At 41.0% G+C, this 15592-nt stretch overlaps 1 protein-coding gene across 3 annotated transcripts in view; it reads left to right on the plus strand.

Moving 5' to 3' along the window:
* Window positions 1-15078, plus strand: part of lmo1 (LIM domain only 1) — a 41656-nt gene extending 26578 nt beyond the window's left edge. For all 3 annotated transcript variants that reach the window (XM_078221273.1, XM_078221274.1, XM_078221275.1), the window contains exons 3-4: window positions 12839-12964; window positions 14660-15078. In XM_078221273.1, the coding sequence (XP_078077399.1) occupies window positions 12839-12964; window positions 14660-14765 (232 nt within the window). In that variant the 3' untranslated portion in view covers window positions 14766-15078. The remainder of the gene's footprint in view (window positions 1-12838; window positions 12965-14659) is intronic.
* Window positions 15079-15592: the final 514 nt, after the last annotated feature.

A 15592-nucleotide genomic window follows, 5' to 3' on the forward strand; every position in this document is an offset into this window, starting at 1 on the left:
GTTCCCTGTTTTATGTCTAATCTTCTGACCTGCCACCCATCTTTACACAATTGTATGCTTTTTAAGTTTGATACTGTGGGTCTGTCCCTTTTCAAATTATTGGTTTCTTGGGTGATAATTTGACCAAGAAATACCTCTTCCTGGTTAGTTATTCGGCTGTATGGACTTGAGGTAGGGGAATTGTTATGCTAATTTTACCAGCCATTCTGCTCATTCCCGGCTTGGGTCACTGTCTGTGTGGAGTTTGCACATTCTCCTCGTGTCTGTGTGGGTTTCCTCCGGATGCTCCGGTTTCCTCCCACAGTCCAAAGATGTGCGGGTTAGGTTGATTGGCCATGCTAAAAATTGCCCTTAGTGTCCTGAAATGTGTAGGTTAGAGGGATTAGTGGGTAAATATATAGGGATATGGGGGTAGGGCCTGGGTGGGATTGTGGTCGGTGCAGACTCGATGGGCCGAATGGCCTCTTTCTGTACTGTAGGGTTTCTATGATTTCTATGATCCAAATTTTGTTTGATCAATCCTAAATGTATAAACTTCAAGGCCATTTTTTTGCAGTGCTAGTTTATGAAGCCCACCTCATAACATGAAGGAGCTGCAACTATAGAAATTAGTACTGCATGTCATAGGTAGCAGTTCATGCCATAAATTTCCATCAATCTCTAAAATGAGGCACTTTGGATCAAAAAGATTAAACTGAATCTTTTCTAAATGGTGAGATACTGAGCTTTGGAAGAGCACAAGCATTTGGCCCAGGTCTGTGATCATGAAATTAGTGCACAGATACACAATGCAATTAATGGAATGTTAGAATATCAAATGTGTTTGATTCTTTTTATTCTAAAGCCTTGGTCAGACCACATCCGGAGTATTGCTTAATTCTGGACACCCTTAGGAAGGATATTTTTCCTTTAGAAGGGATAATGCAGATTTGCTAAATGATACCAGTACTTGGGTTAAATTGCAGACACGTTGCACAAACCTGATCATGTTCCCTTGATTTTAAAAGGTTGTGGAGTGATCCTATTTAAATTTTAAAGTAAGGATTAGTTGGATACAAAAGCTATTCACTTTGTGGACAAACAATTTTAAAAACTAGCACAAGGTTAAGAAGCATGCAGGCTTAACCACTCTCTTCTTGATCATGTAGGTTCAGAAATGTTGGTGTTGCTTGGGTGTTACCCCCTTGTATTTTGTAGGTTTCACTTCATAGCACTGTTGTAAGATGCTATGTATCCTATTTTACTTGGTGGTAGCGATCTAGTATCTTTGCTCTGGGGACTGGGATGAGTGTCTCTTAGTTAGAGAAGGATGGGGATTGTATGCTATTTTTGATTCTAGACCTGTTTATAGCTGGCAGATGCATTAGTATTGAACACTTAAAATTACAATTGAATGAGATGTTTATTTAGTGTTGAGAAAGTGGAAGCACGCATCATGAAAGCATTTTTGGAATAAGTTGTTAAAGGAAAATGAAGTACTTTAGCCTCCTGCAACAGCGAATAAAATTTCTTCATTGGCTTGTAACGAGTGGTGTAATCAACATTTAGTCTTTTATCAGAGAAACACATAGAAAATAGAAGCAGGAGTAGGCTACTAGGACCTTCGAGCCTGCTCCACCATTCATTATGATCATGGCTGATATTCAAAAGGCTGATTTTCTTTACCACCCCCCCCCCCCCCCCCCCCCGCCAAAACCAATTCCTTTGATCCTGTTCGCCCCAGGAGTATATCAAATCAGATGGTAGTGAATTCCACAGATTCACCACTCTCTGGGTGAAGACATTTCTCCCCACCTCAGTCCTAAAACTTTTTGGGGAACACTCTTTCTGAATCTACCATGTCTAATCCTGTTAGAATTTTCTAAGTTTCTATGAGGACCCCCCTCTCATAAATGCCAGTGAATATATAATCCAAACTGAGTTGGCCCCTCATGACAGTCCTGCCATCCTAGGAATCAACCTGGTAAATCTTCGCTGCACTCCCTATTGCAAGAACATTCTCCCTTGAGGACACCAAAACTCTGCACACTACTCACCAACACCCTCTACAATTGCAGTAAAACATCCCACACCTTCCAATTGGGCACTTTACAGCCTTCTGGACTAAATGTTGAGTTCAACTTCCGAGTATGAACTTTCCTCCACCTTCACCCCATTTCCATTTTATTTCTTATCTTATCTTGCCCATTTTTAGATTTACTTTTTCCACTTCTGAAATCTCCTATTCCAATTTAGTTCCCTCGTCCAAATCATTAATATAAAATGTGAATGATTGGGGTCCTAGTACAGATCCCTGTGGTACCCCACTAGTCATTACCTGCCAATCAAAAGACCCATTTATTCCAACTGTGCTTCCTGTCTGCTAACCAGCTGCTTATCCCACAATCCAATGCACTTTGATTTAGTAATCTGCTGTGAGACCTAGTCGAAAGCCTTCTGAAAGTCTAAACAAATTGCATCCTCCAGTTCTTCCTGGTCAACTCTACCAGTTACATCCTCAAAGAATTCTAGTAGATTTCTCAAACATGATTTCCCTTTTGAAAATCCATGCTGACTGATTATACAACTGCATTCCAAATGCTGTGTCCGAAAATCCTTGTTAGTTGACTCTAACAACTTCCCTACTAATGATGCTGGGCCCACTGGTCTATAGTTCCCAGTTCTTGTCAAGGTTTCTGTTATCTCTTGCCCTTTTTAAGCAATTGAATGCATTATGACTACAAAATGCAAGAATAAATAATTTAAGGTCTTGTAATTTCAAATACATATCCTGAGGATCTTTGCTTCAATGTATTTTTTTAAAAAGTGGCCTGGGTGCCATCTTTGGCACATTGTGTAGCGTTCATAATTGTACTGTTTAAAAACATGGGAGTACTAAATGGACCAATCCATAACAGAATTCAAAAGACAATCAATATATGTCACAGTTACAATATGGGTTAAAATGCGAATTGCAGTAAATTTAAAATTGTGACCCATCAAGCTTGTACAGATTCCTGCAAACACGCCTGAAAACCTGTCTACAGCACAGTCTGCTGCTGACTTAACACCATTGTTAGCCATGGGCCCAGTTGGTAGCACTCAAACCCACAAATATCAGATTAACTTTGGCACCAACCTGACACTTCATTCTGCAGATTACCCAACATAACCACTTTTTAATGAAAACATGGCAAATTTGTATACACTGTTCCATTCAAATGGAGATTGCATCCAACATTCATAAACCCCCCAAAACTGGCAATGTGCATGGCAGAATTTCCTTTTCAGAAGTTTGGATCCAAAAGTAGCTGGGGTTTTGGTTTGACAATGTTTCCCTCGTCACTGCACTGAACTGTTGCGCTCATCCTGCAATAGGGCTCGAGATCTGTGCTGCCAAATGTTGGGTCAATGGCATTAAAAATATTCCTTTTTTTTCAGGAGGGTAACTTTTGTGTACAGCTGAATGATGAAGATTGGCTCCATGTGTAGCTATAGACTCATGTTGACTCATTTTTGGAAGTGCTGTTAAAATAGTTGAATATTAAAATATTTAGCTGCTGTTCAACTTGATCATGTGGAGCAGCTGGTTTGAATTGAAATCTTTCCACAACCCTGGAATACTGAATCCAACTCCTGTAAGAGGCCTCAAACATATCCCACAATTTGTCTGGGCCAGCAGCTTGCTCAGAATTTGCAGCCTTTTCCGTGACACTGTTGGCTGTGTTGTCCTGTAGGGAAGTTGGTTAGCTCAGTTGGCTGATTTGTGACAGAGAGCAATGCCAACACCGTGGGTTCAATTCCCATACCAGCTGAGGTTATTCATGAAGGCCCATTTACCCCCTGCCTGAGGTGTGCTGATCCTCTGGTTAAATTACCACCAGTCAGCTCTTCCCCCATTACTCTGAAACACAAACAAAAAAAAATGCTGGAAAATCTCAACATGTCTGAAGGCATCTGTGGAGAGATGCTCTGACGAAGGATCATCCAGACTTGATGGCTCTATTCTCTTTCCACAAATGCTGTCAGACCTGAGATTTTTCTGTTGGCGCTCTCCCTTTGGTCATCTGGAGCTCTCCCCTATGGTCTCCTGGGACTATGGTGGCTTTACCTTACCTCCACATGTAGCTTTGGGTATGGAGATAATTTCAGCCCATCATCTACATTGATCTTGCAATAGCTATCCAAAAATAAACCACCACCTTTTTTTTCCAACTCCCTCCAATAGCTGTACTTCTCCTTTGCCTTGACTATCCAATGTGTCTCCTTGATCTGCTTATTGGATGAGTTTTGTGATGTCATCACACTAGCATCTGAATTTTCACAAGTTTAACTGTACTTTCTGCATGATCTAGCGGTGGGTTTTATTCATTGGCTAGTGAACAATAGTTGACTTGTAGGAATCTTAATTTTAACTGCTCTTCCATTCACTGAGGTGCCACCCCCTTCTGTAATGCTAGCTGTCAGCTCCTAGCTTTAGTTCATTTGTTCAAATTGGCAACATCCAATCATCGCCATTAGATCAGTTGGAAGGCACCCAGGAGCAACAATTGGAGACTGTCAAAATCTGTAAGGATCAGCGGGAGGGCAAAGCTGAATGCAATTGGAACCATTTGCTTGTGTTCACAAACGCAAGTCAGAAATGTATGACCTGAAAATAGTTGAGCTGCAAGATTAATCTATTGAATGTAGCTTTTAAAAACAAAACTTGTTAGGCTCAATCTTTTGGGTTGTTCTAATGGAGGTTAGTTGCAGGCGCTTTGGGGTATGAGGACCACGATTTCCATTAAAATGACTTAGTCACCTGTTGCCACATTAGGATCGCCAGAGTTTAGGAACCTGGTCTCCTACAGCATACTGCTGCAAAGTGTAGTGTTCTGTAATTTGCCTGTTCACAATTTGCTTTGACATGGTCCTTTTACATTATGGTGGCATAACTGGGGAAAGGGAAAGTGTCCACCACTTGGCCAACAGATGTGTGGAAATATGGAGCAGTGGCAGTTCCAGCAGAATTGCAAACCTCCAGTCAGTAACTTGCACACACATCAGTCCCATGCATTTTTTTAAAAAGGAAAAAATTGCAGTGTATTTTTGACAATATTAGACCAATCCTTAAGCGTGCCATGACCTATTTGTTTGTAACATGTGGATGAAGCAGTTGGCTCAAGTCTGTACAATGGTATTCATAAAATAAATCTAACCCTGAAACTGAATTTGATTTAAACTGTGACCTGCTTTACACTATTGCATTTTCAATGCCATCCCTTGTAAACCCTGCATCTATAATGTTTTTTGGAGCTGTCAGTTTTTGCTGCTTTTCTAGGTTGGCATGTTTTCCCTTTAAAAATGACCAAATCGACCAGACAAACCAGTTTTTCTTAAAATGAAATAGTGGACTTGGATACATTTGCTGGTAAAGCTTACCATATTTATTGTAGGCCTGGTAGATGGAAGTCAGTGTATTGCTTTCTTTAGTTTCCTCCCTCCTGCCCAGTATTCCACTCAACTTGGAAGTGGGTGGTACATAAAAGATAAGCTCTCGTGAATTGAATTTAGTCCCAAGGTACTGGGTTCATAATCACAACTGTTACAGCACAGGAGGCCATTCAGCCCATTGTCTGCACCGGCTTTCTGAATAATCTCCCATTCTCCTGCCTTCCCATCTCGCTGCATGTTCTCCCTTTTCAGATAAAAATGCAATTCCTTTGTGCTTTAATTGAACGAGCCTCCCCACACACTAATGCAATGTGTCCCAGACCTTAGTCACTTGCTGCCTAAAAGCTTCTCATAACCTTTTTGCTTTGTTTGCTAATTAAATTGACACCCTCTCATTCTCAGTCCTTTGAGTGGGAGCAGTGTCTTCCGACATACCCTGTCCAGACCTTCATGATTTTGAATACCTCGATTGAATCTCCCCTCAGTTGCCCAAGGGAAAACTGTCTTAACCTCTCCAATCTATCTTAACTGAAGCTCCTCAACCCTAGAGCAGCACGGTGGCAGTGGTTAGCACTGCTGCCTCACAGCGCCAGGGACCCAGGCTCGATTCCTGACTTGGGTCACTGTCCGTGGGGAGTTTGCCACGTTCTCCGTGTCTGCTTGTGTTTCCTCTGGGCGCTCTGGTTTCCTCCCACAGTCCAAAGATGTGCAGCTTAGGTTGACTGGCTAATTGTCCCTCAGTGTCAGAGGTTAGGGTAAAAATGTGGGGTTATGGGGATAGGGCCTGGGTGGGATTGTTGGTGAGGACTCGATGGGCCAAATGGCCACCACCTTGGCGAACAGGTCATTTTCAAAAAGCTCGACTGCCCTGTGATCTTTTCTCAGATTGAAATATTTGTCACAAAGCACACTGCAAGTTGACTGATCAAAATGTTCTCCAACATAAACACGTTGAATACACAAGCCGTTTGGTCTAGGAATTAGCTTCCAATTAGCATATTAGCCACACCTTTCTTGGAGTTTAAATTTCCACATTAGCTCCCAAATTAAAAAGCTAATCCACCTAACCACATCTTTGGACTGAGGAAACTGGAACACTTGGCTGTAACCCCAAGCAGACGCTGGGAGAAGGTGTAAACTTCAGTCACCTGAGGCTGGAATTGAACCTGGGTCCCTGGCGCTGAGGCAGCAATGCTAGTCACCGCTGCCTGACTGAATGCAATACTTGAGCTGAAACCAAGTGTCTTGTACAAGTTCAGCGTTACAGTATTAACCACTCTGTCAACCTGTCCTGACGCAATAACTGGACACATCTCCCTGTTCCTGCATTTTTATTCTCAATGAATCCCTTCACACTTTTCCGCATTGAACTTCATCTGCTACCTGTGTGCCTATTCTACCAACTTCTCTGTCCTTTTGAAGTTCTACACTATCCTCCATTCACAATGTTTGAGTTTTGTATCATCCACACACTCTGAAATTGTACCATGTACACCACTGTTTAGGTCACTAATGTACCTCTGAAAAAGCAAGGGTCCCAAAACTGACCCCTGGGGAACTCCCCTATGGACCTTCCAGCCTAAAAAACCTCCATTAACAAGTACTGTGTCTTGCCATGCAGCCAATTCTGTATCCATAGTGCTATTTTCTCATTCCATGAGCTCTAACTTTGCTCACCGTTCTGTGTGGCACTGTATCAAATACCTTTAGGAAGTCCATGTATAACACATCAACAGCATTGCCCTCATCAATTCCCTGTTACCTCTTCAAAAAATCTCCCAAATTAGTTGAACATGATTTGCTTTCCTTAAGAAATCCATGCTGGCTTTCTTCCACTTTTGTCCATGTGATCCTTAATTTTACCCCAAATTATTTCTAGCTGTTTCCTTCCACTGGAATTAAACTGATCTATGGTTGGTGGATTTGTCTTTGCATCCTTTTTCAAACTGGGTATAATAACATTTCTCTGGTCCTTTGGCACCACTCCTGAGTCTAAGGAAGATTGGAAAATCATGGCCGGTACCTCTGCATTTTCTATTTTGCCCTCTATCTTTGGATGCAACTCATCCAGTCCCAGTGTCTGCCTTATCCAGTTTAAGTGCAGACAGCCTAACCAATATCTCATCAATTATAAACCCTTCAAGTGCCTGTTTCAGGCAATGATTGTGGTATGGTTTTAAATTCCCTTCTAATTTTCCAACTAATTTACAGGTATCGCTACCAATTAAAGTATAACTTTCACTTGCTACCCTTGCTGGTTTCTAGTAATTTCAGAAATGGTCATTCATCCTAGATTTCAAAACTGCTTATTTCCATGTAGAGTACAGGTTTGGCTGTTTAGCAAGTTTCTAACTTCAGTTTTCTTGATTTTTTTTTTCTGATCTGAAATAACCCACCAGGCTGAGTTTGTAGCCAGTGTTTGCAATTTTATAATGTTTGGTATTAAGATATGAAATTTAAATGGACTTTATAAACTGAACTGTGACTAATAGTAAAAGTCTACAATACAAAAGTAGAATGAAAGCATCAAGGGTAAAAGATATCAAGTCCATTAAGCATCTTTTGCATTAAATTTTCAAAGCTTGCTTTAGTGCTAACCATGCCTCCTAAACCTAATCAGTTCAATTCAAGACATAGTAGAACATATATTTAAGGAAGTGCTTGTAATGTTTACTCTGGTGCTCTTCTGGAACATTCAGCCAAAATGAAAGAAGGAAATGGGACATAGAATTCTTAAGTTGTAGGGCTGAAAAAGATTGGAGATGGCTAATGCTTCACATGATGGGATAGTGGTAGTGTCATTAGGCTACTAACAGGTTCTGAGGTCAAGGGTTCGAATCCCTCCCCTGCAGTTGATGAAATTTAAATTCAATTAGCCTCCATAATGGTGCCATGAAGCTACCAATTATTGCTTTGGGGGAAAAAAAATCAAATCTAGCTTGCCAACGAGACATAGAAACATAGAAAATAGGAGCAGGAAGCCATTCGGCCCATTTGAGCCTGCTCTGCTGTATCATATGGCTGACCGTCCAACTTAATAACCTGATCCTGCCCCCACCCCTCCAATATTCTTTGGTCCCCTTTGCCTCAAGTACTATAGTTAACTGCTTCTTAAAAACATTCAATCTTTGGCCTCAACTGTGCTCTGTGGTAGTGAATCCCACAGGCTGAGCACTCTGGGCGAAGAAATTTCTCATGTCTTGAATGGTCTGCACTGTATCCTTGGACTGTGACCCCAGGTTCTGGACACCCCCACCATCTGGAACATCCTTCTTGCATCTACCCTGTCTAGTCCTGTTAGAATTTTGTATGTTTGAGATTTCACCCCCACCCCTGCATCTGAACTCCAGCAAATACAATCCTAACCGGCTCAATCTCTTGTACGTCAGACCTGCCATTCTAGTGATTCCATTCTTGCAGCAGTGTGGATGACTACTGGTTGCCCTCCAAAATGGCCTAGCAAGCCACTCAGTTGTACTAAATAGTTATAGATACGAGATAGACTACAGTTCCAAGATATCAATGGATTGAAAAGTTAGGGGTACATGGCTAAATTGAAGTAAAAGGAATTTGTTCATGTATATGGGTTTCCAACATCTATAAGTGTCATTTTAGCCTTATGGTTGAGACATGTTGCAATCCCTCTGGGAACACTAAACCACAATTTTGCTAAATGATCCCCAAATGAAGAAATAATTAAAATTCCACTTTTGTAGCTTCTAGCCTAACAAACCGGAACCAACACATGAATTATACTTCAAATAAGGTCATTTTCACTTGCATAGATACAACAAAGATATGTCTTGCATACTCGCAAGCATTCAAAGTTGCATCACTGTCCACACTTTTGGGGGGTGTGGTGCGGGGGAACTATCTTTTACAATTTATTTCTGCTCCCTAACAATTTTATAATAGCCACCTACCTTTTAATTGTCAAATTTATTTGTACTGCAACTGGTCCAGGAATCTATGCAAGCCAAACCCATTCCATACAAAACTGACTTAATTCAGCAAGTCTGAAAAACCACTATTTACCAGAAGAGTCTGTTAGAAGCCAATTCACTGCCAGAAGTATTTCACTGAAGTGATGTCACTAAGTGGTCAAAATCAAGACAGCAACTGGCCCAGATGGTACAGCTACGAAGCTCTGGATTGTCAGATTACCATTTCAAGTTACTAGTGCTAGTCAGCTGGTTAACTGACTAATAATAGTCAGTGCTACAGTTCCATGTTAGGCTGTTCTTTATTCAGATAGTGTGGATCAGAAGCCCTATCTGACAAAAGTTGCAATGCAAACTTCTGATCACAGCAGTCCTGATGTAGCTTTCAAAGTTCCTTTTTAACTAACCAGTGATGCACTGGTACATGGTTTGCCTGCTTCTGGGGAAACACCCAGCTGTATAACATCACTGAGCAATTCGCACAGTTTTCCAGGTTTTAGACCATTTTAGCCAGCTTGCATACTGCCTCTAATAGTTCCTATAGACCAAACAAAACAAACTCGCTTCTTCCTGAGCGAAAGGTTCCTTTTTGTCTGTGTGCTTTCTTTTTATTTCTGTGCACTGATTGCTGTCACCCCAGCTCCTCTGCTTGTAGCTCTCTGTCTGTGCTTTAGCCAAATGTTCTTGTAGCTCCCTGTTGATACCAGGTTTAGTTGCCAAGTCAGGTGGACCAGTATTTCTATGCAGGAAAGGTACAATTTTATATTAATGCAAACTCTAAGTCCTTTTCAAACATTAAAAGAATTGGATTCGGGAGACTTCCTATTGTACTGCCTCTGGGTTAAATGTCAGTTACATTGAGTTCTAGGAAAGGGAAGCATCGGCAGATCTTTGTTACAACAAGAATAGTTTGTCCCAGAAGGCAGTTCTGAAACTACCTTCGTTTTTACATTGCAGGAAACAATGCATTGAATTTTGATGCTAAATTTGGTTTGGTGAATTGAAGAAATGACTCCTGAGTGGACAGTTAGTGTGCAAGTTTGAAATAGTAAAATTAGAACCTGTTATCTGGAAATATTTATTTATCTCTGGATCTGTAAACTCAGATGTTGAGTACCGGTAGAAAAGGCAATTTCAATAGAGGGTCATTATTTGTAATGTGGTTAAGTATATTGGGTATAATATTTTCCACAAGTAGATTTGTCATTAAAGAAAACCATTGAAGTTACTGGAAAAAGTATAGCTTGAGTTCACTGAAATGAGAGCTTACGGTTACGAACAGCTCAAAATTCCCCTAAGGGGGCCTATTGAAGGTTGGGAAAAGAGACAATTATTTCTGCTATTTACAGAATTGGTAGTGAGCATAAATTGACACGGAATGCTTTGAATGCTGTTGAGGCAGATGGCAAAACAGGAAAAAAATAAGCAAATGCTAGAGCGCTAAAATTTTCAGGTCAATGACTCATTCTCGAGTTGATACTCCAGTTAACCAGCTAACTAGCACTAATAACTTGTAATGGTAATCTGACAAACCCAGACCTTCCATGGCTGTACCATCTGGACAAGTTGCTGTCTTAATTGTGACCATTTAGGGGCATCACTTTAACAGTGAAATACTTCTGGGAGTGAATTGGCTTCTACCAGACTTCTCTGGTAAATAGTGATTTTTCAGACTTGCTGAATTATTTTGTACAGTGGGTGTGGCTTGCATAGATTCTTGGAACAGTTGCAGTATGAATAAAAAAATTTTGACAATTGAAAGGTAGATGGCTATTACAAAATTGTTGAAGAAATGAATAGTTGTAAAAGATAGTCTGTCTCCTGTTTTCCACCCCCCCCCCCCCCCCCCAAAAGAGGAGGATTCACACATGGTACTGTTGATTTGCTGTCCTTTGATAATTTGGAGTTGGAAAGTGAATCCAATGCCACACAAGATTTGAAACCAGAGGATGGATAACGATGGCAGGTACAATGTAGTTGAAGCTAGCGATTTGGCAAATCATTTGGGAATATGAATTGTTGGGGTTTGGGTTGAGGGGGAGGGGATGGTGGTGGAGGCAGCGGGAGACAATCTCATTTTTCAATTTTGCTCATTCAACATCTGGAGAAAAGGCTTTTTAATTTGGAAGCTAATGTGGAAATTTAAACTCCAAATAAACTGGCTAATATGCTAATTGGAAGTTAATTCCTTGACCAAACAGCTTGTTTGGGTATTCAAGGTGTTTATGTTGGAGAAAAGTTTGATTAGCTTGCGGTGTGCTTTGTGACAAATATTTCAATGTGGAAAAGGTCACGCGGGGCAGTCGAGCTTTTTGAAAACTGCCTGTTCTACGAGGCGGTGGCCATTTGGACCATCGAGCCTGCACTGTCAACAATCCCATCCAGGTCCTATTCCCATAACCCCACATTTTTACACTGCTGACCCCTTGACACTAAGGGGCATTTAGCCAATCAACCTAATCTGCACATCTTTGGGCTGTGGAGGGAAATCCACGCAGACACCAAGAACGTGCCAACTCCACACAGTCACTCCAGGCTGGAATTGAACCCAGGTCCCTGGTGCTGAGGCACCAGTGCTAGCCACTGAGGAGTTACTGAATTGGTGAACTACCACAAGCTCTTTACAAAACAGTTCAACATATTCCATCTTGCAGTGAAATAGAGCAGCATGCAATTTAAACCAAACTTTGCACCCTCTAATATTGTCCACTTTTCAGAGACTGGCGTGTATGTGACTCTTGTAATTGGTCCTAGTTAAAAGGTGATTGGTTGCATCCCAAGATTATGTATGCGATGGTTTGCATTACTTTGTGTATTATACATTTTCAAAGGAAATGGCTGCTATTAAACATAGAAATATTTGACAAATAACTGGACCTTTTAATGAAGCAGAAGGGCATTGTGCAGAAATGTAATTGTGAATGTACAGATCAACCAGATCATTTTAAAGCAAAGATCTTGAAGTCCTTTCACAACGAAAGTGTAACTGCTCTCCATTTTGTACGCATATGGGGCCGACAGTTGAGACTTTCCAATTAATCTTTTGAGGAATGATTGTTAGTTGAGGTCAGGAGACCATCTGCACTTATTCAAATAGTGCCATGGGATCTTGTGCCCAGCTGAACAGATCTATAACATCTTTAAGATGACATCACCTCTGCGCTCCGCCTATTGCACTGAATTGTTGGTTCAGATTGTGTGAAAATCATGAGTGGGCTTGAACTCATAACCACCTGATTATTGGGGTATGTGTTACTAGTTTGAAGTGGCCAAGGATTTCTAGTTGATCTAGAAATGTAGAATGTCAAAATTGGAGAGGGTTATCTTCTGTCCTGTTGTCTTGAGTTTCTAAACAGATCCCAAAGTTTGGATGACTTTGCAAATGGAATGGAAGTTTTTACTAGATCCATTTACTCTGGAATGTTTTCTTTTCAAATGGTTTGTATTGAGCTTATCAAAGGATTTTGCTTTTCATTGGCCAGGCTCTTTGGTACCACAGGGAATTGTGCAGCATGCAGTAAACTGATTCCTGCCTTTGAGATGGTGATGAGAGCCCGTGAAAATGTCTACCACTTGGACTGCTTTGCCTGTCAGCTTTGTAATCAAAGGTAAGGCAGAGAAATACATTGTCTCCAGCAAACTATTGTACAATTGAAATTTCCGGAGCTGGTTTTAAAATCTGAATAACAACCTTAAGCTGAGGAATGAGTAACTTGTGCGTTTTATTTCCTACTAAATGCACCCACTTGGCATGGTCTTTCATTTATGGGTCCAATTTAGCATAGTAAGAAGTCTCTCAACACCAGGTTAAAGTCCAATAGACTTATTTGGTAGCAAAAGCTACTAGCTTTCGGAGCGCTGCTCCTTCGTCAGGTAAGTGACTTACCTGACTAAGGAGCAGCGCTCCGAAAGCTAGTGGCTTTTGCTACCAAATAAACCTGTTTGACTTTAACCTGGTGTTGTGAGACGACTTACTGTGTTTACCCCAGTCCAACGCCGGCATCTCCACATCCAATTTAGCATGCCAGGAAAGGATATTTTACTACTTTTCTATTGATTTTTTTTTTAAAAATGTGGATATCATTTACTGTGGCACTGTGGTTATCACTGCTGTCTCAGTGCCAGGGACCCAGGTTCGATTCCTGGCTTGGGTCACTCTGGAGAGTTTGCGGGTTCTCCATGTCTGCGTGGGTTTCCTCCCACAGTCTAAAGACATGCAGGTCAGGTGGATTGGTCATGCTAAAGCGACCCTAGTTTCGGGGAATTAGCAGGGTAAATATGTGGGGTGATAGGGTGGGATTGTTGTCAGTGCAGGCTCGATGGGCCGAATGGCCTCCTGTACTGTAGGGATTCTTTGATATGCTCATTTGAGCTCACTTTTTCCAATTGATTCTGAAATGTGGGAGTACCTAAATGTATTTCTTATTGAATGTCACCACCTTAAAATGTGCCTCTGGATTGAGATTGCTTTTAAGAATGGGAAGAGAATTTTATTTGAGCTGTACTTTGAATTACTTGTTGGGGGTGTGGGCTAGGGGGGGAGGGAGAAGGGGAGGTGTGGTTTGATGTACCCGAGCAGGGCTCGCTTATCTCATTTACCAAGGGCAGTTATTCGTGAGCCATTTTGGTGTGGGACCGGCATCACTGACGAGCAGAGTAAGCAAGGTAGATTTCATTCTCTACAGGACGAGCGTGAATTCGGTTGTATTGTTAGCCCTTGCTCCCTTCAGATACTGCCAGATCTGCTGAGTTTTTCCAGCACTTGGTTTAATTCCTGGACCAGTTATATTTTTAAGGCCATTACAATTGCATGTTAGCCTTTCAGACCAATTCTGAAATAACCTGATTTCAAATTCAAGCTCCCAAATTGGGATTTGAACTCTTCTGGATATAGGCCAAAATCTTTGGATTACTAGCTCAGTAATGTAACCACGATACTACTGTATTCGTTTACTAATGCTTTAACACTCCATTAGTATGTATGAAAGCTGTTCACAAATTAATTACTCATGATCTGCGGTCACCTTGTAGACAAATGAAGCAGCAAATTTGCACACAGCAAGATCTCGATCCATAAATGAATGGATAATCCTGTTAGGTTTTTGGCTGAAGGAGGGAGAAATGTTGGAGAGAACACTCTGTTCTCCACTTGTAACCCCATGGCAGTAATCTGAAGTGCATCGCCATGCCAGCTGCCCACTTGGGTCAGCGGGATTTGTGAAGTGGCATGAGGCCATTCACCATGGGAAATTCTGCAAAACTCCCTCGTATATCTGTGACTTATCTCATTTTCCCTTTTTTAGGTTTTGTGTGGGAGACAAATTTTTTCTGAAGAATAACATGATCCTCTGCCAAATGGACTATGAGGAAGGGGCAATGAATGGAAGTTTCTCATCACAAGTTCAGTGACTTGCCCATGGCCTTCTAAAGCATTGTGGGATGTTCAACACTTAACGAAAATGGAGAGCATCTGTCAGCTTGCTTGCAACACGTCAATTAGTCCAGGATGGATTAAAGTAACTTTCTCCAACACTGAGCAATTAAGATTTTAGATGCACAGCTGTGCCTGTTTAGCTGGGCAGTGCTTTGCCTGTACGTTTTGTGATGTTGGGTCTGGGAGGGTATGTACAGTGTTTCTGTATATATAAACTGGAACATTTATTTTACATAAATGTAATGCAATTTTATTATTACTGGTGTGCATTAAAGAAAATTAAATGTTCCTACTTGTGAACATTGACTTTTTTAAAAACTTTAGCTCCTTCAAAAAGATATCAAATTGATCAGCGCTGGAAACTTACACTTGCGAAATTATAGGATTTTTCTTTCTGAGGATCTTGATCTGCTATCTTGAGTTTTGGTGTATAACTAGACCAAATTATAGTCCCACGATTGGGGGTGTAAAAGATTGGTGAGGTAATATAAGGGCAATGCTAAATGTGCAGTTTTTGTCAAATATCGAATTTATTTCTCCTTTCATCTTCAGTTGTGTTGTGACAAATTCGAGTCTTTAGGCAGCCAAGTTCTGTTGAGTAGTTGCTCATCTAAGTAACGTGTCCCTCACAGGAGTCGAATTGCTTTATCTATATACAGGTTGTTGTCCTAATTTGAAGATGGAACAATGATCAATTGCTGGAAATGTCCAGCAGCTCTGGTAGGGTCTAGAGAGAAAAGTTGACATTTGCGGTTGACTACCTTTTTTTATCAGAACTGACAATCAGAATGGAAGTTTTTAA

Source organism: Mustelus asterias, chromosome 9 (assembly GCF_964213995.1).
Source record: "Mustelus asterias chromosome 9, sMusAst1.hap1.1, whole genome shotgun sequence".
Lineage (NCBI taxonomy): Eukaryota > Metazoa > Chordata > Chondrichthyes > Carcharhiniformes > Triakidae > Mustelus > Mustelus asterias.